A 26,603-nucleotide genomic window follows, 5' to 3' on the forward strand; every position below is an offset into this window, starting at 1 on the left:
GAGAGAAGGAGAAAGATATCCGTATATATGCATATATATATACACATATATATATATATATATATATATATATATATATATATATATATATATATATATATATATATATATATATATATATATATATATATACATATACATGTAGTTATATATAAACTACATTGGCATATCTTGTCAGAATCCTTTCTTTCATGCATGTTCGATTAAAATGACCGCTGACGCAGCAGTGACGAGCTTTTTATACATCGGTCGAGTTTCGGGGCTTCTGACTTAGCATTATCGCTTAGGTTAAAGATGGTTCGTGCAAAATCATTTACATATTCGTCAATCTTGACATTCTTACGTTTCCAGGCCTTGTCTCATCCTCGGAGCGGACTGAATGACACAATAAATAAGCTTTGAGTTTTAACACGCGCCCGGTTGGCCGGCTGAAGACCCTTCGCTCGGCTGGGGAAGATTAATTTGACCGTCCTGAGATCTCATGAACTAAGAAAGCTGGAGACGCTAAATTCACAGGGTGTGTTGACCTGTATGTGAACCCGCTTAGATCAAAGTTTGTGGTTCCTAGGTCATGACCTTCGTGTCAGATAAGGTAAAAAAAGTTCAAATTCCAGGTTGGTCTCCAAAGGGCCCCTAGAACTTAGACAACTGTCCTAAGCAAAATATAGCATGCTCATTAAAGATCAGTGACCTTGTTTGACTTTGTGTGTGTGTGTGTGTGTGTGTGTGTGTGTGTGTGTGTGTGACACAGTGAATTTGAAGGTCACGGTGACAAAAATCACACAAGACTGCTTTGAGTTTTGCATTTGAATAAGCGACTAAAATTACGCTAGGCAGTATGTTCCTCAAAGCAAAACGTTGACCTGGGTCATTTTAGATCAGTAACCTATTCTGACCTTTAAGAAGTCCATGGAAGGTGTATAATGCGGTTCCTGTTATCAATAAATATGAAATGAGTACCAGAAACTACCCCATACAGCAAGCCCTAGAGTAACAAAACGGGTTGGTTTTGATCTTGGACTGACCCTCATACCTGACCCTAGGTCAATGTCATTTGTTCATTTAGTTGTTGCGTTGCCTAAAAAGGGATCTCGGAGATGCATGGTTTCGTCTAACACTACGTTGTTGGATCAGGTTGACCGATTCCATAGAAAATGCCTTCGCTAAAACAATGGCCTGACTTTGACCTGCATGGGTCAGCGACCTTACCAGGTGCATCTACATTTTTGGTGCCAGGCGATCCGCCATTCAATTCTCTATAACTATGTAAATTGGACGCGGTTGCGCCGCGCTGCTCGGAAACGATTCCGGAAAACCCTTTGGGAATGTCAATTTGACCTCCACCCGCACGCGTGTCAAAGGATCAGAACTGTGCGTTACTAATGGAAAAATATTTTGGTACGAACAAGACAAATGAAGAGTGACCAATTGGAGTAAGACATGATTATAGTATTACTTCGCTACATATAAAGCATAATATAGATATTAGAAACACTACAAATACATGAGTACATTGTCACAATCACATCAATAGTCCTTACCGCCCACCACACAATAATTCAAGGGTTGTGCAAGAATTTCATTGTCTGTTTGGGGCTGGAGAGAATTCGCTAAAAATATACTATGCAGAATTTGAAGGCGTGTTTTGTCGTTGCACATTTAGGAATGTCAGTGTTGTCTGTCAGTTGTTGTCTTGTCAATGTTCTGTCATGTTCGTGCCACATGTGGTCTAGAGGTGGCCCGATATAAGCGCATTATCAGGCGTCGTGAGAGTGTCGTGGTCACACGAGTGTAGTGTATGGAACAAAGTTTGCCGCCTTCGTTATTGCATTTGAATTGATACACTAGATAGCGACATTTATTTGATCAAGTTGTCAGGGCTGCTTTCCATAACAAAGTTAGGGATTTTCCTATTGCGATAATAAATGACAATGTCCATCTTGTGGTCGGTCTTGCTTTTAACATGTTGAGAGATGATTTCCCGCAGAGCTTTTTTGTCTTGTTTTGAGGGAAGATGCCAGTTGATTTTGATAATGCTGTTGCACGGTTGACTGTTTGTCTTGTCGTGGTTTGTTGTCAAAGTGTTTTGTCATTTCATTGCATTTTGTTTTCAACGTCGGAATTTGAAAAAAATCGTTGTTCACCAAGATCTGTCTGATTTGTACCAATGCCGAATGCAGTCTTGTCCCATCATAGCAAAGCTTAAAGGCACGTCTAAGAAGTGACCTTATGGCGCTAATTTTGTATCATCGAAAACACTCACTGTTAGCATTTAAACACAGTCCATTGTTAGACTGCTTTCGCTATACACCCGTTTTAAATCGATGTCCTTGTCCATCAACTGTCTCGTCAAGAAAGGGCATTATGTTTTGCACACTTAGTTTTTTGTTGTTAATTTTAAGCCAGACTGCTCTCCAAAGGTGCTTTTGAGACGTTTCAGTTGGGCAGTGTCCCTAACCTCCACAAATGTATCGTCTACATAGCAACAGTAAATGTCCGGTCCTACGTCGTTGTTCTGAAATGTGTCGGCTTCTGCATGTCCCATAACAAATTTGCTAATAAAGGTCCAAGAGGAGAGCCCATCGCATCACGCTTAATTTTGCAATACATTCGTCCATCAAGCCGCGGAAAGGAACTTCTTGCGCCCAGGCTTTCAGTAATTGCTCAACAGGGCGTTTCGATATTTTTGGAGGATGAATTTCGGGACGGTTGTAAGCGCGATCAAGGATGATGGATATCGTTCTCTCAATGGGTACGTTTGTGAAAATATTTTCAACAGCTCAACAGGCTAAAAGGTCCCCTGCGTTGACCAGATCGCACGATAAATTCATCCGTTGACGATAAGCTGTAGGACATGGGAAGATATGGAGACAAATGGCCATTAAGATGTTTTGCAATTCTTTAAGTTAATGAAGGGATCTGTGTAAGTATTGGACGGTGGTTGCCATTTTTGTGAATTTTACAGACCCATAGGCATAACCAGCCGCAAATTCACTCGTTATCTTGGAAAGGTGTATGCAGTCAACAACTGCATTGACAGCAGTGATCAGCTTGTTAAACTTAGTCTTGAGTATGTCTGTTGGATATTTTGTTATGCGACAAAACTTTTTATCATTACTCAAGATGCAGTTTAGCATCACACGATGCTCCTTTTTGTCAAGTAGAACGTAGAGCGATGATATGTCCGCGCGCCAAATAATGATGCTCTCTTTTTCCCGAAGTACCTTTGCCGTCGTCCTGAGTTCTTATGTGAATATTTTGCTTCCGTCATTTCCACGCTTGTTCGTGCCATCTCCCAGCAAGCTGTTCTTTACATCCTCGTTTACGACAACCTTGTCCCTTTTCCCCAAATTCAAGATTTTCTGGTAAGGATGGTGATGATGATTTGGGGTTTTGGGGCGCATCGATTTTGGTAAAAAGTTTCTAGTCCTATTTCCTTTTTAAGTTAACCGTATTTCTACAAAATGTGGCAATTTAGTCTAAGATTAGGCACCTCTTTTTGTTCTGTAGCAAGATCATGGTGAGATAAATTGATATAACCCTCTGCAGTTTCCGGTAATACTGCGTGTATTACCGGGTATCATCCTATGTTCTCATCTTTTTCGACGATGAGATAAGATGTCGAAACGTAAAGATGTAAATATTGACGAATTCATGAACGATTTTGCACGAAACATCTTTGATCTAAACGCTAATGATAAGTCAAAAGTAATATATATATATATATATATATATATATATATATATGCATATGTATATATGACATGTGACGTTGACTTCGAATAGCCTTTGATAACTTCCTAAGGTCATGTATGTTACAACGGCATTCACTAAATCATTATTTGCGTCTTTGTTTCAAGAGCGTAGCAAACTGAAAGATAGCTGCTGCTCGGACCAGTGTGATGCTGTTTCCGACAGTGTCCTGGAATTGCCGACTTTCGGTGTAAAGGAACACCCTATGAGAAGGAATTTTTCACTCCTTTTCCCCATATTTTGTTGCGAATTTTTCACTCCCTCCTGACATTGTCTAATCGCACATGCCAAACCCCTACTTCCCTTTCTGAGGTTTTCAGATGTCATCTAAAACCGAGCTCACTTGAAACCACCAAGCATAACCGAGGCTCCACAGAACCTGGACACCTATGGCTATGTCCTGCCTCACCTACATCTGAATCATGTCTATGCATGCACAGAGCAAGGGCGCCAGGTACCTCCAAGCCCAAGAACTCAAGCGAGTCCAGGCTCTTGCACGCGCTAAGTTTGGTTTGTTTACAACATGCATAACAATCGGCAGTCGTGTGCCAAATGCAAGGTTTTCAGACATCCTCCATTCTTTTGTCTCACCACCACACCACGAAAGCAGAGCCTGGTGCAAACACCAGGAAGGTCTGGTAGGAAATTTTACTCCACGTATTTCTTTTTTCTCGAGAAAACGTGACCACTAAATTGCATCACTCCCGAAATGCAGGGGTAAAAAATTCAAGAAATGTCCTCTAAGTTAAATTTACAAGATGAATATCGCCATCCGAGCACTCATTTTTAAAGATTTTAAGTCAAATCAGCCGGATAACAACATTTTGCCAGAAAGTTTCAGTCTTTTTATTTAACTACTTTTGTTTTTCTACGTATCATACGAGTGTCATACCACTTTATTCTCTCTTCCTTTTAGAGAGCCTTTAGAGGTGCCATATGTCGCTAAAAATGTTGACCAATTTCTCTGCAAGATGCTCCAACTGCAAACTTGTACGTATTTCATGCATAAATTAGATTAATTCGCCACCGCCTAAACATGTTTGATATGCACCCGAGAGTGAGCAACTCACAGGCAGTGAAGGAGACAATTTGATTCACGGAACCCATTTTTACCGCCGTTTTTGCCCTGTTAACCCTCGTTTATCCGTTGTCTTGGTTCATGGCGGTGTTCAATAATTATAAATCTAAGCCTTTCGAGTGTCTAACGCACCAGGCTACCTGACAAGGCCATCCTAATGCTGCCATACAGAGCTTTGGGACAGACCTGACGCAGCTATTACAGAAGTGTTTGATGGCGAAATTCTGCCCTCTGGGAATGTTTTTCATGTACAACCCTTACTTGTTTCGCATTTTAATCTCGTAGGCTGGCAGGCATGGTTAATATTTGTATTTGGGGGGATGAGTGGGATGACTCTGTCAGCACACCATGCAAAGGTACTGACTTTTTGTCTTGGGGCAGCAGGAAGAAGCCAATAAGCTTCCTGTGAACCAAGTAATTGCTTACCTTACCTGCGTTCAACACATGATAGGTAACCGGAGTTAGCCATTTTCTGTTTCAATCAATCGAGTTTTGTCATAAGGCAAATTACGATGCCATAAGGCATGCAATGGGCTTATTTTGTTCCATATTCTTGATTATTTGCCCCAAATTTCTCGAAGTGGTCCCTCATGGCTGCTTTAACCAGATGTGTTCCATAGTTGTTATGGTTTGCTGGGTGGCAAATGACTGTGCTGTATATATGCACTATATTTTTAACACAGAGTTACTCTAAGCTGCATAGCAATTATAATATGAGTTAAATATTAGTATGTAACAAATAGCTAGACCATCACATTCAAAATATGGAGCCATCATGTCAAACTTTGTCATTGAATATGAATAAACAAACCTAAATAGATGCCTTTGCTGCAGCTGAAAAGGCAAGCAGCAATAATGACATGGTCATCTAAAACTTGTGTTACTTTTGGAGAAGACTGATTGTTTTGTGGAGCGTGTCCATCATTGCCCTTGACATAGGTTAACCATGGCAATCAAAATAAGTTGTTCAAGTGATCTAAAGTGCTTTGATTTGTGTGTTGTCAACTTTGTCTAATGCCAATAAGCATACACAAATGAACTGACCAGAAATGCAAGTTGAAACCAGCCAAAAATTTGCTTTATCATGCTTTTATCACATGTGCTGCTGTCAACAGACAGGCGAGTAGAGATGATGTACAACATATGGGCTAATCTAAGTTAGGTTAAGTTGGTTAAGTGCATGGCAAGTGGCAATAGGAATTGTGCAAGCATCAGTAACTCACAACTGCTGCTGTGGTACAAACAGGTTAGACAGGATGAGATGGAATAAGGCCTTTCTACTTCAGGCATAGTTAGGCTACTTCATGGGATAAACATTGGTATTTTGTAAGAAACAGTGACAAAATGCTGTTTTCCCTGACCTCATCTTAACAAAAGCCAGAGGTATGTCTATTGTGTTTGGCTTGCTGATGGGCTGATGTGTAATTTTCTATGTTTTTTTGTTGGGTGTTTTATGCTTGTTGAATTTTCTGTTATTTTGTCAATGAATTTCTTTGCTTTGTTTTATGTTAGAGTGCTGCTGTACTTTGCACTTTTTGTGTTGAAGTGCAAAATACAGCATCAAACTATTGGTGTCCAAAATTGTTCATGCTCATTACACTGTCATGAAATTACTATGCTTTAATGTATTCTGTTTTACTTTAACAGCATAAGATCTAAAAACCCAACGTTTTGTGTCCAGTTTATGACATTACGTCCATGCCAACTTAAAAAAGATGTCTTTGTTTGCTGAAGCATCAGTCACGAGCTCATGAGTTCTATCTTTTGTGAATTGTTTTTTCACTCATGCACGGTCTTTTTGCGATGGGATTTTTCACTCCTACTCTAGTTCAAAAGCAATTTTACCTCCCTGATTTCCGATGGAAATTGCTGTTTCAGCATTGAGGTTTTACGTGTTCGGCGTAGCGGCCTTATGGACTATTTCATGCAATTGCCACCAAACTGCTCTCCTTATTTCTGCGCCCAATTACGAGTCAGTCATTTACATTTGCGTTATTAAATAACCCTTAAACCTCTAAAGCTGTTTTTAAGTCGAGGTCAGGCACCACCAAAACAAAAGCCATAGCCGATTTTGACCGAAACATTGCTTATTTGATTCCTCACCTGATATGTAGTCAGGTCTCAAGTGTTGGGAGCATAAAGCTGAAAAACAAACCTGCATAACGCCTTCAAACCCCATTTCACTATCTGACCCCATGCGACTAGGGCAAGCTACCCGATCGGCACTGAATGAGGTACGTTATTCAGCTCGTCTGAGCCTGTTTAGCCAGATGGTGATCTTCAGAACCTGCGGCTCTCAGCTGAGCTTCAGGTCTCCCTAAAACCTCGGTATATATATATATATATATATATATATATATATATATATATATCGTGTAGTGTGTGTGTGTGTGTGTGTGTGTGTGTGTGTGTGTGTGTGTGTGTGTGTGTGTGTGTGTGTGGTGTGGTTGCGTGCGTGCGTGCGTGCGTGCGTGCGTGCGTGCGTGCGTGCGTGCGTGCGTGCGTGCGTGCGTGTGTGCGTGCGTGTGTGTTATGCCCATAGACTGACAGACTAAGGCAGCCACTGGATTTCGATGAATGATACCTTAGCGGATACCGTATATCACGACTAGGTATACGTAAAGATTCAAAACAAAAATATAAAGCTCCATGCCACCTCGTGTTTCCAAATAAAACAGCACATGTTCATTTGGGATGCCTAAGCTCTAAAGACGTGATATTTGAACAGACGACGCAAATAACCAACGAAGTTGATGCGCCGATAGACTTTTAGATTGACAAATCGAACGGACTGCCCTTTACAGAGCTAGTTCATGACGCTGGAATTCGGTGGTAGAACTTAAGGAGTAAAAATAGAACCTCTGTTTTTCGTGTTGCTGTAACTGTTCATATGTCCAGAGGACAACCCCAAATTCGTAAGAAAGATAAGCCCCGCCTAACCTTTGAACTGTGCGAATTTACTTTCTAGGGCATCTGAAAGTATTTTTCCACGACCGTCGCCCTTGCGCGCACGACACCCGTCGCCTGATGTTACTTGCAGTGGCCAACGCCGTTCGGTTCTACGGATACTGCCGCCCAGGCTATCGCTGTCGTTGCTCCCGAGATTGCGGATGCGCATGCTCAAACCCTTTGACGCAAGTTGTTTCGCTAGCCGATTCTGAAAAATAAACGTTATCAGGCAAACCTGGGATGACCTCCTTCATTTTGAAGTCATTTCAACCCACTCCTGTCAACGCTAACGAGGGGGTCGTTCCGGGAATGACCCCCTCGCCTTGAACAGAACACTTGGGGACACATTATTGTTCCTGGTCATGGATCAAAGGGCCATTCCGTCGTACCGCGGGGTGTATTCCGTCAGCCGCCCTGGCGATACGGGGCGGGATCGCATGGTCCGATCTGGAGGCCCTTAGAGGAATACATCATGTCACAGTGGTCCTCTCCCCGACACGGGAGGCCTTCCGACCCGCGTAGATCGCAGTTGAGCCCGAATGGACGCAGGGACCCTCATTGGCGGAACAACATTCTCGATCGCCCTAGGTAGTTCAATGCCTGGCACATAAGCCCCAGTTCGGCCTGACGGACCATGCTGGAATTGGTTTGCAGGGCCCACCGTTCGGCATCTGGGGGCCCTGACTGGAACGGAATCCTTCCACTGCCTCAATGTGAATAATCATCACAAGCTGTCATGTCTCCTTTCATTGTCAGAGGGCTCCGACCAACACAGGAAGCCTTCGTCATTTGGGGTCCCGTCCCGTCCCTGTTCAGCACATCTTTCTCTGACCAACTCGAGATCCGTTGTTGACACAGAATACCTTGCTCGGCACTGTGGACCCCTGAACGACACATGAGCCCCAAATTGTTGCGGGGGCCTCGGCCAATGTAAATCGTGTGCCCGGCCGTGTCCAGAGCTCAGACTGACACCGAGCCAACTGATCGGCGTTGGTGACCTCTGGCCGGAACATAGGAATGCCCTCTCTCAGGGGCCCAGTCGGTGCAAGAGGCTTTCTAACTGACATCTGAGATCACAGTCCTACGGGCGGGTGTCTTTAATATGACCTACAGCCAGCCTTTTGGGCCATTTAGTCTTCCAATTGGGCCCACCATCTTTGGTTTCAAGGCCCCTTTTCGGTCCCTCTCAAACCCCTCAAACACCGCTCCCGGCCGACTCGGGCCACTTGACGCCACACGACCCCTGTTAGGCACTGTGACCCCTGACCCAAACAGGTGCCCCTCATTGTGGCAGGGGCCTCGAACATTGCAAATCACGGGCCCCGGTCTTATTCCTGCTTTGGAAAATGATCTCAAGGGCTTAGGCGGGCATGGAGCCAACTGTTTGCCTCCGTGTCGAGGCCTTATATAATGGGGATGGAGAACCCTAATAAAGAGGGACCTAATAGGGGCTCCCTGACTGACTTTTCAGGTCATAGCACTAAGGATGGGGGCCGGGTTCGGGTCCAATCGGACCATTGAGCTTTGGTCCGTCTGGCCCGCTCTTCGGACCTCCTCAAACAAAGTCCGTGACCGACTAGGGGCCACTAGCTAAGACATGACCCCCTGTCATGTACTACGGGCCCCTTACCAAGGGCCCAAAACAATATTTCGGGGACCCAGATCAATGCAAATCGTGACCCCCGGTCTCGCACCTGCTTGAAAATGGGTGCGCATGGTGCCGACTGACAGGGAAAAAATGTTCGGTGCTCGTGGCCTTTGGCCAAGATAGGCACTCGCATTATTTCAATGGGTCCTTGACCGGTACTAGAGGACCTCTGACTGATATTTCAGGTCACGACCGTCGGGTCACGCTTCTTTATATGACTTACAGCTAATCCTTTGAGCTCTTATCACGGGCGGATCCAGAGAGGGGCCACGGCTCCGCTTGAGCTCCGGAGGGGCCCATTGGCTTCGAGGAGGCCCATAGCCGGCCGAACAGGTGGAGTTTTTTCAATACAAAACGCAACAAAAGTGGACATTTCTGAACTTCCAGGCAACCAAAAACAGTTGTAAGCGAAACTGAAAGGCCTATGAGAAATCCCCAAAAACTATTCAATAATTGGAAGTTATGAATTAGAAATTTTAAGCCCCATTTCGCTGTCTAGGGCCCCATGCTGTCTCTGGAAGACCTATATACCCACTTGCAGGATCATTTCGATCGCTAAGGAGCATTCGATATTGCCCTTGATTTCTTTGCACTTGCTCGGAGGGCTCTGCACTGATGTTGGTGCCCTTCCTTAAAGCGTTTCTGGGCACTCTTGTCAATCACGGGCCCTTCCAAGGATTCTTTCTATTCGCCAGAAAAGCTCTGGGAGCTATAGCCGGGGTCCCATATCGTAAACTGCCGGGGTATTCTCGGTTGCTTAAGAGCCTTTACCTGGGTCTCGGATAACCTGCCGTCACACTTGCGATATACTCATGGCCCTCTACATTGCTCTAGGGCGTTTCCAGTTCTCTGTCACTTGCTTAGGGCCCTACTTTCTTGTCGGGGGCCCATCTGATGGCCTACTTGAGCACACTCAGCCGCTCGGGACCCCTACACTGGGTCTTGGATACTTCTTTTCTGAATTGGGGGCCCTGCGCTCGTGTGGGGAGGCCTATCTGATGACCTGCTCGGGCACATTCGATCCTTTGGGGCCCTCTGCAATGGGCCTTGGGCGCGCGTTTTTTAATGGAGCCCTACGCACTCGTTGCCCCCCCCCCCCCCCCCCCTGTTCACCTCCTCAGCCACACTGGATTGCTCAGTGGCCCTGCCCATCTGTTATTGATGCTTGAATTTAGAGCCCCTGCTCCTATCGGGGTCACCTGATAACCCGCTGGTGTACACTACATCTTTTGGGGGCCCTCCGCACGGGGTTTTGGGTACGTTTTATTTTAATTGAGGGCTTTATGCTCCCGTCGGGGCCCCTTCTGATAAGATGCTAGGGCCCATTCGATCGTGGGGGACCTCTACATCTGGTTTTGGGTACTTCCTTTTTTAATGGGGGGCCACCGCACTTTTTGGGGCCATATCTGTTAACCTGTTTTGGCGCACTCGATTATTCGGGCCCTCTACGTCGTCCCATGGGTATTTCATATTTCAACGGAAGGCCTTACGCTCTTCCCGGGGTCCCACCTGTTAACCTGCTCGGGTACACTCGAATATCCGGGGGCCCTGCGCGTTGTGTCTTGGGCACTTCCTATCCGAATGGAGGGCGCACTTGTGGGGGACCCCATCTGTTCGCCGCTTCGGCTACTCTGGATTGCCCTATAAATTGGGTCTTGGTGTTTGAATTTAGGACCCTACGTTTTCGCTCCTGTCTCCCACTCCTGCCCTGTCCACCTAATAATCTGCTCAGGTGTGTTCCGTCTTTCGGGGGCCCTCCGCACTTGGTTTTGGGTACTTCTTATTTGAACGGAGGGTCCTCCGCTCTGTAGCCTATCTCACAGAGGCAGTTTTTTGTACATTTGTATTGTAGTTTGTAAATTTGTAGGTGTAGTTGTAAAAATGTATTTCATAAAGCAGAAACCTACAAACAAGTACAAATTACAAATCTACAAAGCCACACACAAAAACTGACAAATCTCTCGAGAATTTCTACAACCGTACCTTGGCATGTTTCATAAATGCCAGCTGATTTTCCAGCCGCGGTGCATTTGTAAGATTGAAAGTACAAATCACAACTACAAATCAACGACTGCCAACCCCGTTGTAGACTAGGTGATCATAAGATTAAGGCAATGCCAGTAGCGAAAATGGATTGTGGGCGCAAAGCTCGCGGGAGGCTCGCAAGATTCCCCCGGGCAAAATAAACAAGTACTCAGAGGAAGTGGAATGTCAAACAAGCTCGCAGAGCACAACGCTCAGAGGAAGCAGCCCAGTGGTGGTGTTGATGGATTTAATCATCTCTAACACCGCGCATGGCCCGTGCAACCAAGCTTGGAGCAAACTTATTCCTTTGCGCTATTATCCATCACTATAAGTGACCTTGGCAGCGCACCGATCCGATCGAAATCCTGCGTCGTCTTGCGTTGATGAGCTGGGGGAGAGGGGGGGGGGGGGGGGTACGGATACGAAGGTGATCATTTTCTGTGAGTAGGCCTACTGGCATCTAAGTCACTGCCAGGCTGTAGTAATCGATTATGAAATGCCTTAATTTTAAGTGTAGTTTCTACTAATGCAAGCGAAAGCAGGTATGCTCATCCTATCAAACTGCGGGCATGCGACGACATTCGCCTTGACGCTAAACAGAACAGCTATCGCCGGGTGTGAACGATGCATGGATCCCATGCATGCGAGTAGAATATAGGCGTCTATCATGGTAACAGAACACTAGTATCGTGCGGGTTTACTGAGTCGCTGCTTCGCTGGTTGCCATAAGTGTCAATATTTTGTTTGCTTCTGCTTAAAACTGTAATGCGCACGGTGAATACAATGACAAAGGTACTTGATTGCTGGTATTGGGGAACCTAATGTTCTGTTCCTTGATACTCTCGATACATTTCTTTTGTTTCTGTTTACGAACCGCGGTATTTATGATGATCCATAGCATCATTTGTTTTTCTGCGCTCGTCTGACATTGGCAAGGTCTGCTGGCGGGTGAAACACTGGAGGGGGGGGGGGGGGGGCAGTCATTGAATTTCTTATTGGTGGAATCCCGTGCAACTCAGCGCAGGGCAATGACGTCACTGGTGCCCTGCGTCATTGGCCCCCACCGCTGTTGCCTCCATCGCCGTGGCGTAGCGGAAGCGTAGGTTAGATGCAGCATTTAAAGTGATTGGAGGCAAGACAATTAAAACTCCTTCAAAGTTTGGTTAGAGGTATCAAGCAAAGTCGTACTGATTCGGTTGGTGTTTCTTTTCTGCAAGCCGGGGCGTCACCTTTTCTAAGTGATTGGGGATTAGCCGAGGACCCAGGTGAAATGCATGTTTTGTGATAGGGTGAGCCATTTTCCGCACTTCCCCCAAACAAATTATTTAGCGACATTACGCCCTTGCGAGGAACTGTGAACCTAACCTCTCCCTAAATATTTTTTGCCGGCTCTTAGGCCACTTGATTTTAATGTACGGTAGTTTTTCAAGTTGGTGGCACGGAAAAGTCCTTTATTTTGGTACAACGGTCATCAACCGCAGGTCATGTCTGAAGAAGGTCCCTGTGATATTTATATTTTTCGGAGACTTTGTAGCATTGGGGTCAAAAGATTTGTGAAGGGGGGGGGACAACCAAATATGGTAGACGGGTGCCAAACGAGCGCCCTCACAAACTCAAAGGGAACAAACCGACTCCTGCCTACAAAATTTTAGTCTTCAAACCCTGCTGTCGCTGCTGTTTGGTTGTTTTGGAGGAGCACAGTCAAGGGGCGCTCCACTCTGCCCACGTCTTCATCTTTACCACAGCGCTCTTAAAAATTAAAATTGGCGTGATGCGTTCTCGCCGAGGTATGCTCTCATCCTCTGAAGAAAATCTCGGTTGCACACCTGCTGCTGGTACGAACTAATGTCAAGTGGGCGCGGAGGCTAGCTAAGCACAGATGAAAAGGAGCCACTTTGTCTTATCATGGGGCCATAGCGCCTGACAAGGGATCCCGTGTCAGCAAGGTAATCCAAGTCGGCAGCGGGCCCGTTTGCTAGAAAAGCAAAAAATATTTTTTGGAAGGGCCCCAAACTTCAGAGGGCCCCACAATGTCGCGTGCCTCCCCCTTGGCGAAGTCCTGGATCCGCCCCCGCCTCCTATGCTTTCTAATCGGGAATTTTATTGTCTATGCCGTTGGGCCACCCAGCCCCCTCTTCTGGCCCCGTTCAGCACCACCCTTGGTCGCTTTGGGGTCCTGTGAGCACATGATCCCTGTCAGGCGCTGTGGGCCCCCAACAGATACAGGAGCACCAACCAGTGAAAATCACTGGCCCCGACTTTGTAGCTGATTGGGAAGTAGGCCTTCAAGCCCATATAAAAACGGAGTGGAGTGTGCGGCACTGGTGTTGCCTGGGCGACATATAGACCCATACTGACCCAGGGTGCCCCTAATAGGTGCAAAAGGCCCCTGACTGTTACGTTGGTGTCCGTCCCCGCAGGCCGGGGCTCCTGAATAAGACTTCGACCAGCCCTTCATGCTTCCAGACCCTCCAATTGAGTCCTCCATCTGACCCAGAGGGTCTTCCAGGCTCTTCGGGCTTCCTCGAACACTGCCTCTGGCCTTGCCATCACGGGAATCCCGTTAGGCACTATGGATGTCTCAGCCAATGTAAATTGTCGGCTCCGGCTATGTCCCTACTTGTGAAATGTGCCCTCATGAACATGCTGGCACGCAGCCTACTGTGCGGTGCTGATGGTGCCTGATCGGCATAAAGGCACTTAGAGTCTAAACTTATATGGGTGCTTCTTATCTGAAAATGGGCTCTTTTCAGACCTGGGATGGGACCATCATGAGTTGAAGGCGATACGTAGGCCGGGGGGGGGGGGGGGGAGGGCACCGGAAGCACATATGTCACCCATCTGGTCCAGACGGGCCCTGAGGGCTCCTCGGAACGGACGATGAGGGGCTCTACTAAGAGGCCCAAGGAGTTGGCCAGAGGCTGTTTCAAGGGGTCCCGGCCCACAAATGTCCATCAGCGGACCTCTCGCGCCGATTGGGGTCCCTGGGGACAATGAGGGACCGCCAGTTGACCTGCGACCACGAATTTCGAACGTATCTGCCCCATGGGGGCCTAGGGCCCATTTCTAAAGCCGGGACCATCATGGGGCTGGCGATTGTCAGTCACAGAACCCTTTGCATTGATCGGGATCCCTGAGGTAATGAGGGACCGCCATGTTGGCCAGGGGGGTCACAGTACGCCTAACAGGGGACCATATGTTGGCAAGGGCCCCGAGCCGGCCATGGCTCTGTTTTCTGAATAAGACCAGGAGCGTGACCCCGAATGTCACAGAGCCTCTTAAGTCGACCGGGCCCGCTGATAATGACAGAAGTTATTATGAACAACAACGAAAGGATTCATAATGAGACAGCGAAAGGGCCCTGTGTCTGACACGGACCTAAAAACGAACGTGGCCCCAGACCTCCACCCTATTTCGGTCAGGGGCCAATAAGCCGTACGGGATTTACTTGTCAATTATTGGACCCCCTGTGTCGGTAAGCAATCCTTTGGCGTTAATGAGACCTCCTGCGTCGATCGAAGGTCAACTGTTCGGGTCTGAGGGTCTTGGGCTCAGGGAGGGGACCGAAGAATGATGCGTCCCTCTGCGGCCCTCCTGAACGAACACGGGGTCCTGGCCACCGTGCCTCCAAAACAGTAGCCGGCAAGTACCCCGAGTGGTGCGTCGGAACGGAAATCCCCCTCAAACCCTGACCGAGAATGGCAATGGCGCCCCTTGGTGTTCTTCTTACGGGGCTCTCTGTCCGCGAAAGGTGGGGGGTCTCATTGGTGTTCATTCCACTGAGCCCCTCAACAAACACATTCTTCGGCATTATGATGACGAATGAAGAAAACTGGGCCCTCTTCAAATAAAATCGTCCAAATGTAGCAATGTTCGGGGTGCCTTTTCACCATGAGCCTCTATCAAGCTGTGTGCCACTCCACCCCTTCTTACCAAAACTGGCTTCTCGCCTAGTTCCTGATGGAGCTTGTGGGGTCTTAGATAGGCTCTTGTTGGGCTTAAGTGTTTAGATGGGCCCTTTCCGGACCCTGAATGCCCACTTTCTCAGTTTAAAAGGTGTCATTTATTATTTAAGGAGAGCCCTACTTGAGTCTACGATGGGCCGTCCCAAGCCTTATAGGCCCCTTTCTGTGCTCACAAAACCCAGACCCAGACAAGACAGAGACTGAGATGAATCCCTTCTGAGCTTGCGATGGGCCTGTCTTGATCATAGACGGGCCTTTTTAAGTCTGCAGTGGGCCGTTTAATGCCGGAAAAGGGCCCTTACCGTGCCTAAAACTGTTATGGGGTTCCCTGCCTTAAAAGTGGTCCTTTCCGGACTTGAGATGGGCTTTCTACGCTTACTTGAATGACGCATAATATACGGATCTCTTCCACAAATCCGCCAGGGGCCCCATTTAGGCCAATTGACACGTGGGAGGAAAAAGATAGTTTTGGCCTTTATTTCATATATGGGAGACAGTTTGCCTCGGGGATACACCGCCACTGGCTTTCTGGGCCTACGATGGGCCCACTGCAAACCAGAGATGGGCCCTTCCCAGGCCCAAAAAGTGAGATAGACCTTTTCCGAATCTGAAGTTGCCCGCTTCCCAGCCTGTACCTGGATCCCTACCTGACTTGAGAAGAGCCGTTTCCGAATATATGATGGACCATTTCCAGACGTTGAGAGGACTCTCTCTGAACCTACGCTGAACCCTTTGCCCGACCTGAGATGGGCCCTTTTTGATCTTACGATTAGCCCCTTCCAGACCAGGAAGAGGCACAGTACCATGCCTGAAAGAGACATGAGTTTTTCCGGTCTTGAAGTGGGCCATTTCCAGCCTAAGATGGGTTCTTCGCAGACACGAAGCGATTTCCGTCAGAGCTTAAGATGGGCCCTTTGCGGACCAGACATGGGCCTTCTACGCTTGCTTTCATAACACAGTTAGCAACTGCCACCACATACCCGAGGGCCTATCTGAACCATATGAGTTTATGAGGGGGAGTGAAAAATTGTTTTGTTGCGCGTTTTGCGTGCGCGTTTTTGGCCCCGCCTCAAGCGATGAAGGACAGTTTGTCCCAGCTGCTCCCCCCCCCCCCCCGGATACGCCGCCGCCACTGCCTGAGATGGGATACGGATCAGGCACATTCTGCTCCTGCAGAGAGGGCTCCACCTCGGATGCCACTGAAACCATTGAGTTCAATGCTGGCGACAACGAGGTCAGCTTCCAAGAGGGCCCAACAGGAAGCGGCGTCAAGTACTGGATGCTGCCGGACCTCTTCACGGGCGAACAGGTCAGCCGCTGCTCGTCCACCTGGAGTCACGTTGTGCGGAGATACGGCCAGTACCTCACGTGCAGCCTCATCTTGTCATGCACTCATCATATGCAGCCCGCTCACGCTGGAGCGATTGACGCTCGTTCTGCACACATATGTGAGCCCTGACTGACGCTCTCGCCATGCGCGGCCAGTGTCGTGCGGCAGCCGGCCTGACATGCGTGCTATGCTCAGCTGCAGGACGAAGTTCTGATGACCGTCTTCCACCCAGATGTTTTCGTTAAGTGACACACTTTTGTCGTGATGAGTCCCAACTGACACTCGTGCGGTTTCGTCCTGATGAGTCTTAGCTGACACTCGCGCGGTTTACAACCGCTGCCGCACAGGGTGCTGACTGACGCTTTTTCTGCGCATAGATGAGCTCGTACGGAGGCCTTCTGACCATGCGTCAGCGTATTAGTCCTGACGCCGAGTGCAGACCCAGATCCCCGACTCAGAGCCAGACGTCATCATCTTTGGAGATGGGGTCGAAGTTCATTGGCGGAACACCTCACGACCCCCGGCGGACGACAGGTGAGCCCCGTAGGGTCCTACGGCACTTCAGCCTGCTTCCCCCGGAATGCTGCCGCCCAGGTTACCCCGCGACACCGAGAATCCCACGCGTTTGCCAACTAAGAGAACACAGAAAATATGTGCAAATGCGTCACACTCTTCTGGGAAAGAGGATTTAGTGTGTAATAACAGCCTAGCATGACGGTGATAGCTTGCTAGCAAAGTGGCCAGAGCGTGATAGTTTGCCCAGGAGTGGGGGAGAGTGAAGAGGGGGCTGAAACACACCGCGATGCATTCATTACTATACACCGCCGTCGGCCTAGCACTTTTTCCAATCCAAGGGGAGGAGCTCGAGCCCCACATAAATACAGGCCCGTAAAAATCGGTGATACATATTCATGGAAACATAGATACAAGTAGATACACGAAAGAAGTCAGTGCCAAGCTTCTTTGCACTCTAATTCTTACACATTCATTGGCGTCGAAATCCAAACCAGTAAAACTACAAAACGTTTGGTTAGTCAATATCGAGAGTTTGAAACACAGCAAGGGAGAACACAGCAAGAACGCAGTATGTATGATCATCAGTTTGCGGCTGACATCGCTGCCAGCCACTAACTAAACGAGCGTGTTATCAGCCATTAACTGAACGGGCGTGCTGTCAGCCACTAACTGAACGAGCGTGCTGTCAGCCACTAACTGAACGAGCGTGGTGTCATCCTCTAACTGAACGGGCGTGCTGTCAGCCACTAACTCAACAAGCGTGTTGTCAGCTACTAACTGAACGAGCGTGCTGTCAGCCACTTACTGAACGAGCGTGTTGTCAGATACTAACTGAACGAGCGTGCTGTCAGCCACTTACTGAACGAGCGTGCTGTCAGCCACTACCTGAACAAGCGTGTTGTCAGCACAACAGGAGAAGTCCCAGCGGGAGTCATAAGGGTGGGATACAGTTGAACACACTGAATACATTTTTCACGTCACGCACGTAAAGGTTTGTGTACATTAAACACGGTTTGATACCCTTGGGGAGTAAGACTTAGAAATCATTTATAAGCCAATCGCGCATGACTGGCTAGAGCTTCCGACCACGTGCACTCAGTTGCCATCTTACAAACGCAAAGGTCAAAACTCAATCAGATGGACAAATCATGAAGAGAGCAAGAGGTCAGTGATCTGTATGCGTTGCGTGCACGCAGGAGTATTGTAAACCAGTTTGCGCGTTCCATTGGCACTTAATGTGTCCCTTATCACATTTTTGCTACATTCCACTGGATCAAAGGCGACCAGTTGTACCCATCGTCCATCCTCTTTATTAATGTTTTAAGTATCCTCATTACGCTAAAAATAAACTCACAAAACATATGATTAAGTTTGTTCCAATAGCCCAGATGAGTGGTAAATAATTAGGTACAGTAGAGCGTCGTACATGGAGCGCAATTATTCATGGTGTAAGTGCACCTGCGAGCAATTTCTTTTATATAGATGAGACAGCATTCGGTTGCATTCGATTTTTTTTAAAACAGCGAGCCTCAGTTTTCACAGATCTCAATCATTCGGGGTATTGAGCGAGGAACAATTGCCAGTTATCAATACAAAACGGTGTATATCGAAGCAATAATTAAAATACGCGAAAAGTGCGTGCGCATGCAAACGAATTCACGTCAACAGGCATTGCACATCAGGCATCATCCACTCATGCGAGCGTTTTCAAATAAACGGACATCACGCATCATGCATCACCTATACATGCAGACAATTTCAATTGAAGGGAGTATTCCACATTTGTATGGGATTTTTAACTGAAATAGCCATTGTGAAGATCATTCGGTGGAGTTTACGACCCTGTCCTTTTTAAGACCTAAACTTTGCTAGTTTCTGAGCTGCACGGCCGCGAAGCTGTGCGGGCTTTTTCGGGAAAACTATCTCAAGCTCACCCAGGCATCCGTGACGTCATAATAAGGTCATTCAAATCCTGACCTTTTGTAGACCATGCGGTAATCAAGGCAAATGCAAATATTTTTGTTGGATTGTTCATTTCCAGCGTTCGTGAGCACAATTTCCACATATAATGGCCATCATTTGGCTCTATCGATGTTCTGCAAGGTACGATCACGTAATCAAACAATGACATTGAGAAGCATGTTCACTTAACGGAGAAGTTGGGCTGTCTATTTGATTACCCTTTGATTTGCATTTTCCACTCAAAAGTATACCAATTGTTATAAGTCCACTTATTTCATGATATCTGACGCTTGCCCCAACATCCTCAAATGTGGAACATGTCCTTTAAACGGAATGCTTCGTATTTGAAGATGTTGAAGCAAACATCAGATATGACGAAACGAGCTCACTTGTAACTATTCGTATACTTTTAAGTGGAAAAGACTGCTCTAAGCAATATAATGTCGCCGTTAGTAAATATGTTCCTCCATACGTCATTGTTTGATGGCGTCGTAGTACATTGCACAACATTTATTCAGGGCCAAGTGACTGCCGGCATATCTGGAAATCGTGCTCACGAATGCCAAATGGGAGCGACTGAGCCATTCTATTTTTCTCGACCTTCATTGGTGCATGGCTTATAGAATGACAACATTCGAATCACGTTATTGTGGTGTCATGAATGCCAATGTGACCGTGAAATACTCTCCTCGAAATACTCTCCCCATTTTCGCGGGCGTATAGCTCATAATTCAGGGGGGTTAAGGTCTTAGAAGGGCAGGGCTGTAAACTGACTGCACCAAAAAGTCGTTAAGATGATAATTTCATTTGGAAATCCCATAGCAATGTGGAGCGTTCCCCTTAAGCACTCATCGCGCTTAACGCATCAGATCATTCATACATCTAAGCTACTTTAAGCAAGCGCGCATCACGCAATAAGGCACTATTCACGTACGCATAATCGGCCATAAGGAGCGCTATGCGTTTTAGTGTGCTTGCCGACTTCTTATGAGGATGGATTGACTTATTTTCCTGTGTGCATGGTCCTGTGCCCTGTATATGACTTTCAGCTCTAAGAGGGGTCAGCGTCTCGTATTTTAAGTGGGTGGAGAATGACCAATCTGGCCAATGGTCAATTAGGGCAATTAGGAACACAAATAATCATAAGAGCAATTAAGGGCGTGATACCACTTGCCTCGCCGCAGTGACTACACCGATGGTGTTAGCACAGCTCCAACACCGACTAAAGTGTCTCCATCGTCATTGTTTGCAGGGCCAGACCAACGCAAGGCTTTTTGCAAATGTCGAACTGAGTCAGGGAACAGTGTAACACAATTGCCTTTTCGTCATCTAACAGTCCACTTTGTGTTATTATGCCAGCCGCCGTCCATAAGTTACACACAACCGCCCGGTCCGTATCCGCCGGACTGGCCGGCCGGGTAACTCACCATCGGTCGAGTGGCGTGCCATTGCACCAGCCAGCCGCCGTCCATAAGTCACACACAACCGCCCTGTCGTATCCGCCGGACTGGCCGGCCGGGTAACTCACCATCGGTTGAGTGGCGTGCCATTGCACCAGCCAGCCGCCGGCTGAGTTACGTGCAGCTGCTAGACTCGTCCCCGTGCAACCTCGCGCATCGTGACAAGCAGAACACTCACCACATGCCATCTGCTGCGCTGGAACCGAACTATGTATACCATCCGCAATGTGGTTCGATGCATCCTTGAAATCACCATCATCCAGGGTAATAGATGCCGAGTAGAACGAAGTGGAAGTGCAAACAACTGCAGCATTAATCAGAATTACAATAGATATGCGATGTAGGCCAGATTTCTAGGTTATACTGAACATTTGGCAGCCGGTGTTTGGGTGTAGCGTGGCGCAGGTGCCACAGTGGTGAATGTATTTAAAGTTGATGTCCTTGCCCGTGTGATGTATGTGCTATCCTGGTAGTGCCTCCTTCACTGCCGGGTCCTCGGCGCGACAGACTGTGCTGCGCATCGGGGCGGAGCTGACCTCACCGTCTCGGTCAGTCTTTCATGGCGCCAGCTGGCAGTCGTACGCGGTGCGGCTGTCGTCGGGGCACTCATGGACCGACAGCTCGGGCGCGCCGGCGTCGCGTGACTTCCTGATGACAGTGCTCAGCAACGTGGAGGGCATCGCCATCCGAGCCGGGCCTCAGTCCGCCGGCGGCGTGCTCAACTCCCGCCTGAGGAACGTGGTGCTGGGAACAGCCTCGGCCGTCCCGCTCGTACGTAGCCGTCGCTACTGTCGCGCTCGCCGCTCGTGGCTCTGGGATTTTGAAGCACGTGGGCGTTTGCGTGTGCAATGCTATTTCACACGTCGGGGATAATATTATGTTGCTATGGTGCTGATGGGCAGCATGACAAGCAGGATTCTTGTCGACTCCTATATTCAAATCCGGAAAGACTTTCAAGGTTGGCAAATTTCCTTTCAGTGCATGATTTATACTAAACTAAAGTAGTCTGCTCAGGTTATTGACAATGCCGTTGAAGTGCAGCGCTGACATCCGTCCATGGCAGTCAACACCAGATGTTGACGGCGCAGAGCAGCGGCTGATAGACGGGACCGGGGACTGACGCTTCTGTTGTCCCTCCATAGGTTCCGAGCCTGATTAAGGTGGACATAGTGGAGAATTGCAGATGCCCAGCTGAATACAAAGGAATCTCATGTCAGGTAAGTCCGGTCAGAGAGCTGCAGCCACCTCCTCAGGCGACGGCTGAGTACGCACGCTGTTGATGCACATTCTTAGAAGCCAAGGGTTGATGAGGCTAGGTTTGGGAGATCACGCCATTTAGAAACATTCCCTGCTGAAAACAGCGACGAGCAGCTGCGCGCGGCATGGTTGGCTCTCCAGATGAACGCAACATTTCAGCAGGCAGCGTTCCTTGAACTGAGATCCGAGCCTAAAACAGCCTGGTGCGTGCGTCCAGTTCACGGCATCGGCGTCACACGGGTCCTTCGGATTTGAACAAAGTTGGCAGTTTCTAACATGATCTGTCCGCCCACGTGTCTAGTCCTGTTCCGATGGCTATTACTTGGACAAGGACCGCAACGCCTGCGTGGACTGCCCGTGCAACGGCAATGCTAGGTCCTGCTCGGTTGACGAGGATGGCGCTGTGCAGTGCCAGTGCAACACCAACTACTCTGGCGCCAACTGCGAGATAGGCGGTGAGTCGGCGACAGGCCGCGCGCTGCGCGAAACTCAAATGAATGACGGCCACCGAAGGTGTCACGACCAGGTGTGGAATCGGAGAGCTACTGACCCGACAGGCAGCTGATGCCCTTCCCAGCACCCCTTGTGAGCTCCGGTTGGTCTGGACGTTATATGAGCAACTCCTTTTTTGGCTGTGGGTCGGATGATTGAAAGATTCCGCTCGCTGTCGGGTGTTCAAGCTCCACGCAGATAGGCTTCCTTCCATCGGTCCCATTGTCTTGCTGCCATTGAGATCACAAGCCAAGCCTGTAGCGTCAACTGATCGGTAGTGTTATTGTTTCAACGTCCCGACCCGGCAAGTCAGCCAATTTAATGACTAGCCATTGATCCACCATGGGGTTTTCAGCAAGAGAAGGGAAGTTCCTCAAAAGCTACGCTTTAATTTTACATAATGTTTCACAAATAAACTCGTTGATCAGGCATGGTGCTCCTAACAAACGTCAAACTTGAAGGCTATGAAAACTCTGCAGAACGCCAGTTGAAATGCGACCCTGATAAGAGGCCTTCTCGAGCAAAGTTTTCTTAACTTATTCTATCCACTATTCATGGGGCTGTGCCTAATCTGCTACCCATCCACTGCCTATTATTCTCACGGGGAGCCATCAAAAAGTCCGGGGTCGCAGCGTTCAGTGTTCATATCGGCCGGGATCGCAGCATCCGGTATTCATAACGTCCAGAAAACGTCCAATTCCGTGCCTATTGGGGGCGTTCATAAGGTCCAGGGACACAACGTCCAGAGTTGCAAAATCCAGAGTCGTAAAGTTCGGTGTTGAAAACGTCCAGTGTCCATGCCAATCAGGCTAGTTTGGATCCCTGTTGCTAGATAACACTACAGAAACATATTTGAGTCCTGCCGCTATTTCCCTCTTTTGTCAACAGATGGCACAGTCGACGTGGCATTCCACTGATAATCACGTGATGCTTACAGTCAAGTATGGTTACTATAAATTACCTAGACACCTGGCGGCCGTGTCCGGCCTGGGCGCGGCCGCGCCCCCGGGCTTACCGGCGGACTGGGCGCAGACGCGCCGGGCGGCGGCGCGGCCGGAGGCATGGCGGACGGCGCGGGCTCGGCGGGGACCGCTGCGCCCGCGGGGTAAGCGGGATCTCCCGCCCCGCCGCTGCTGCCGGGGCCCCGAATGCCGGGGTACACTCGGTTGCTCAGGGGTCCTTCATATTGGTGTCGGGTTCTTCATATGGTTTTTCCACTTGCTTGGAGTACCCCATGCTGTTGCTGGGGCCCCATATAAGGTCACGCCACGAGGCACTCGACGCTCAGTGGCCTGCTCATTGGCCAATGGCTCATTTCCTGTTCATCTTATTTTCCGACCCTTTAGTTATCGGAGCTATCATCGTTAACCTGCCCAGGCACTCTTGGCCACACAGGGGCGTTAATTCATGTACACTGATCTTCGGTTATTACCCTTTGCACGAGGGATCCTGTACTCCGGCTGGACCCCATATGTTAACCTGCAGGGGTGTTCCCGATCGTTCAGGTGTCCCACCATATTGGTGTAAGGTACTTCTCATCTGTTATGAGGACCCTTCACTATTCACTGGAGTCTCTTTGTTGGTCCGCCACGGCGGTTTCGATTGCTCGAGTGTCGTCCTTATTAGTATCGGGTTTTTCCATATTATAGGAGAGCCTACGCCGTTGACGGGGACATAAATCTTAATCATTTTTATTGGAGCTTTATTTCTTACCGACTGATGGCTGAATTTACGGCTATGCCGATTACGCCGATGAATTCGTTCTTGTCATTGTCGAACATAATTTTACACGCCGACGACGTCGTGCACTTTATTTCCGCTTTTTATTGTTACGCTTTAATAAATTTTGAAAGATGAGATATTCTGTATTCTCTTGCAACAGACAAAGCAAAAACTCTGTATTAGTCCTCAGCCATCTGCTGATCCCATCGACTACCCCGCTAACCGTATATAAGCCAGGATTCAAGCTTTGCCTGGTTTTGATGGTATTTAGAAGCCAATTGAAGTGTATGCTGCCATGTTTTCTTCGAAATATTTAGCATTAAAATGACAGGATCCACCATGTTCCGGCGAAAATGAACAAGCTCCATGCATTTGCATACGAAGCACGTCTAGTTTTCTAGGGCTGTGCGCAGTAAGCCAGGCCCCCGTATACAAACGGCATGCATAATAGTATTAAAACTCAGTTTACCGGAATGCGAGGATTTTGGTGGATATAATCCTGAACCCTAGGGAGCTAACAGAGTAGCAGGCCCTCTCCAGTTTTCTAGCATTTTCGCAGTGCACATGTGTGGAGATTCAGTTACCGTGAAGTTTACAGCTTCCGATCACTCCGATGAGGTGTCGTGCTAGTTCTGGCCGGTGCTTTTGACCGAATCGCAAAAAGTGTTTAATAATGATGTATATATATATATATATATATATATATATATATATGTTTGTGTGTGTTTTTATGACGACAGACACACGAATTCGCAGATCTTGCACAGTGCATGACTGCTGAATGACTCTTCTATTTATCTGGCTCTTCATTTCATTTCGGCACCCTTAACACCTTAAGTCAGAGCATAAAACACAAGCATGCAAACCAACAATAAACTTTTCACTGAACAGCACTCACTGCCGTTTTGACTTGGCAACAACAAACAATTCTTTAGCCGTGCAGAAGATATTATTAACACCACAAACTGTGAATAACACAATGAACACAGCAAATCACAATACATGCCAATTACACAATGCCCGCGCCATTCATCAGTGTCTTGTTCCTTGTCCAAGTGAGTTATTTGTGATGCTGCTCCAGAGAGATAATTCAGAAGTTGGATTCATTTCTTTTTTGCTTAGAAGTCGTTTGTGGTCATGGATGAGAAATGCATCCAGAATGTTGAGTTTCATTGTTTTGTGTGTAGATGACAGAATTGCAGTGTTTTGTGTAAGCGCTCGCGCGCGAGAAGAGCATTGCGGTCGGGCTGTACGTGATTCCTTGGTGCCCCCTCCGTGAGGTGCTCTGTGAGACGTCGGAACACAAATGTTGCAGCTATACCTTTGCAGTTTACGGAACCTTGCAGCAGCACCTGGCAGCGGTCCACAGACGGCTGGAAATGACCACGTATCGAAATCGGTACATTGCAACGCTTTATGCGGTCAATGGGTATGCGTGTAAAAGGTGTCGGACGTTGCCCTTGCCCTTGCCGGACGTTTCACCAGTGCAATTTTTAGATTGGTAGTCGGGACGAGTTACGGGAAGGCGCAATGGGAAGGCGCAATGGCGTAATCTCTCTTGCTCGTAATGCTGCAACTGCTAAATCCGTTCAGAGAATCAACTGGTCAGCCAACTAAATTGCATCGGAAAAACGTTCCGGTCAGTAGCTGAAGAGCATTACGTCCCATCTGGGGCTCCCAGCGGCTCTTAGTCTATTGATAGCCCCCAGGACCGTGCAGAAACCCTCAGAAGGATGCATCACAACCGGTCCCCTTCTCCATGCGACTGGCCCTCTAACTGAGACATCCAGCAACGGATCGGCGCAGGGGCCCTCGCTAATACAGACTACTGGCACAGGAAGTCCAATCATTGGTAGCGGGACACTAATTCACCTTATCGGTCACTGGTTGAAATGGTGCAGAGGATCCCTTGTCCGGTTCTAGTGTCCCTAGCTGGCAAAGACCTCTCCACAGTCTCATTGTACATGAGAACCCCTTTTGCTATTTCTCATGAATCCGTTCATTGTCAGGAGGATCCAGACCAGCACAATAGGCCCTTCCACATGCGGGGGTCCCATCATCGCCCCTATTCAGCAAATGTGCTCTTGGCCGATCTGGGGCTCATTGCCGACACATGGCCTCCTGCTAGGAGATGTGGTCACTGACCAGCAGTGTGTGTCCTTCATTGTTTCAGGTGTCCCGACTAATGTAGGATGCCCTCCAATTGGCATTTAGATATCTTGGCCTTGTCTGTGGTCGGAAAATAACCCCAAGGCCCCAGAAAAGCACGGAACGGGCTGTTCGATATGGCTGTTCTCAGTCAGTGGCTTCAAATAGAGACACAGTCACACGGGTATCCGATCAGTGCTAGAGCTACTCTTATATTTTAGGGTCTGGCCTTCGGGCTGTGATCCCTTCATGCGGCCTCTCGCCTGCCCTTCGGACCCTTTAATCAGGCTCTTGATCT

General features: G+C 48.0%; 1 protein-coding gene across 1 annotated transcript in view; it reads left to right on the plus strand.

Moving 5' to 3' along the window:
• LOC119109826 (basement membrane-specific heparan sulfate proteoglycan core protein) overlaps positions 1-23,387 on the plus strand; it is a gene marked incomplete in the record, with an annotated part of 46,408 nt that extends 23,021 nt beyond the window's left edge. The window contains 5 exon segments of the mRNA XM_037233579.1: positions 16,595-16,727; positions 17,126-17,282; positions 21,256-21,457; positions 21,829-21,903; positions 22,245-23,387. Of these exon segments, the coding sequence (XP_037089474.1) occupies positions 16,595-16,727; positions 17,126-17,282; positions 21,256-21,338 (373 nt within the window).
• Between the last annotated feature and the right edge of the window lie 3,216 nt (positions 23,388-26,603).

This window comes from Pollicipes pollicipes, unplaced genomic scaffold (genome assembly GCF_011947565.3).
Source record: "Pollicipes pollicipes isolate AB1234 unplaced genomic scaffold, Ppol_2.1 Scaffold_7231;HRSCAF=8579_pilon_pilon_pilon, whole genome shotgun sequence".
In the NCBI taxonomy this organism is placed as follows: domain Eukaryota; kingdom Metazoa; phylum Arthropoda; class Thecostraca; order Pollicipedomorpha; family Pollicipedidae; genus Pollicipes; species Pollicipes pollicipes.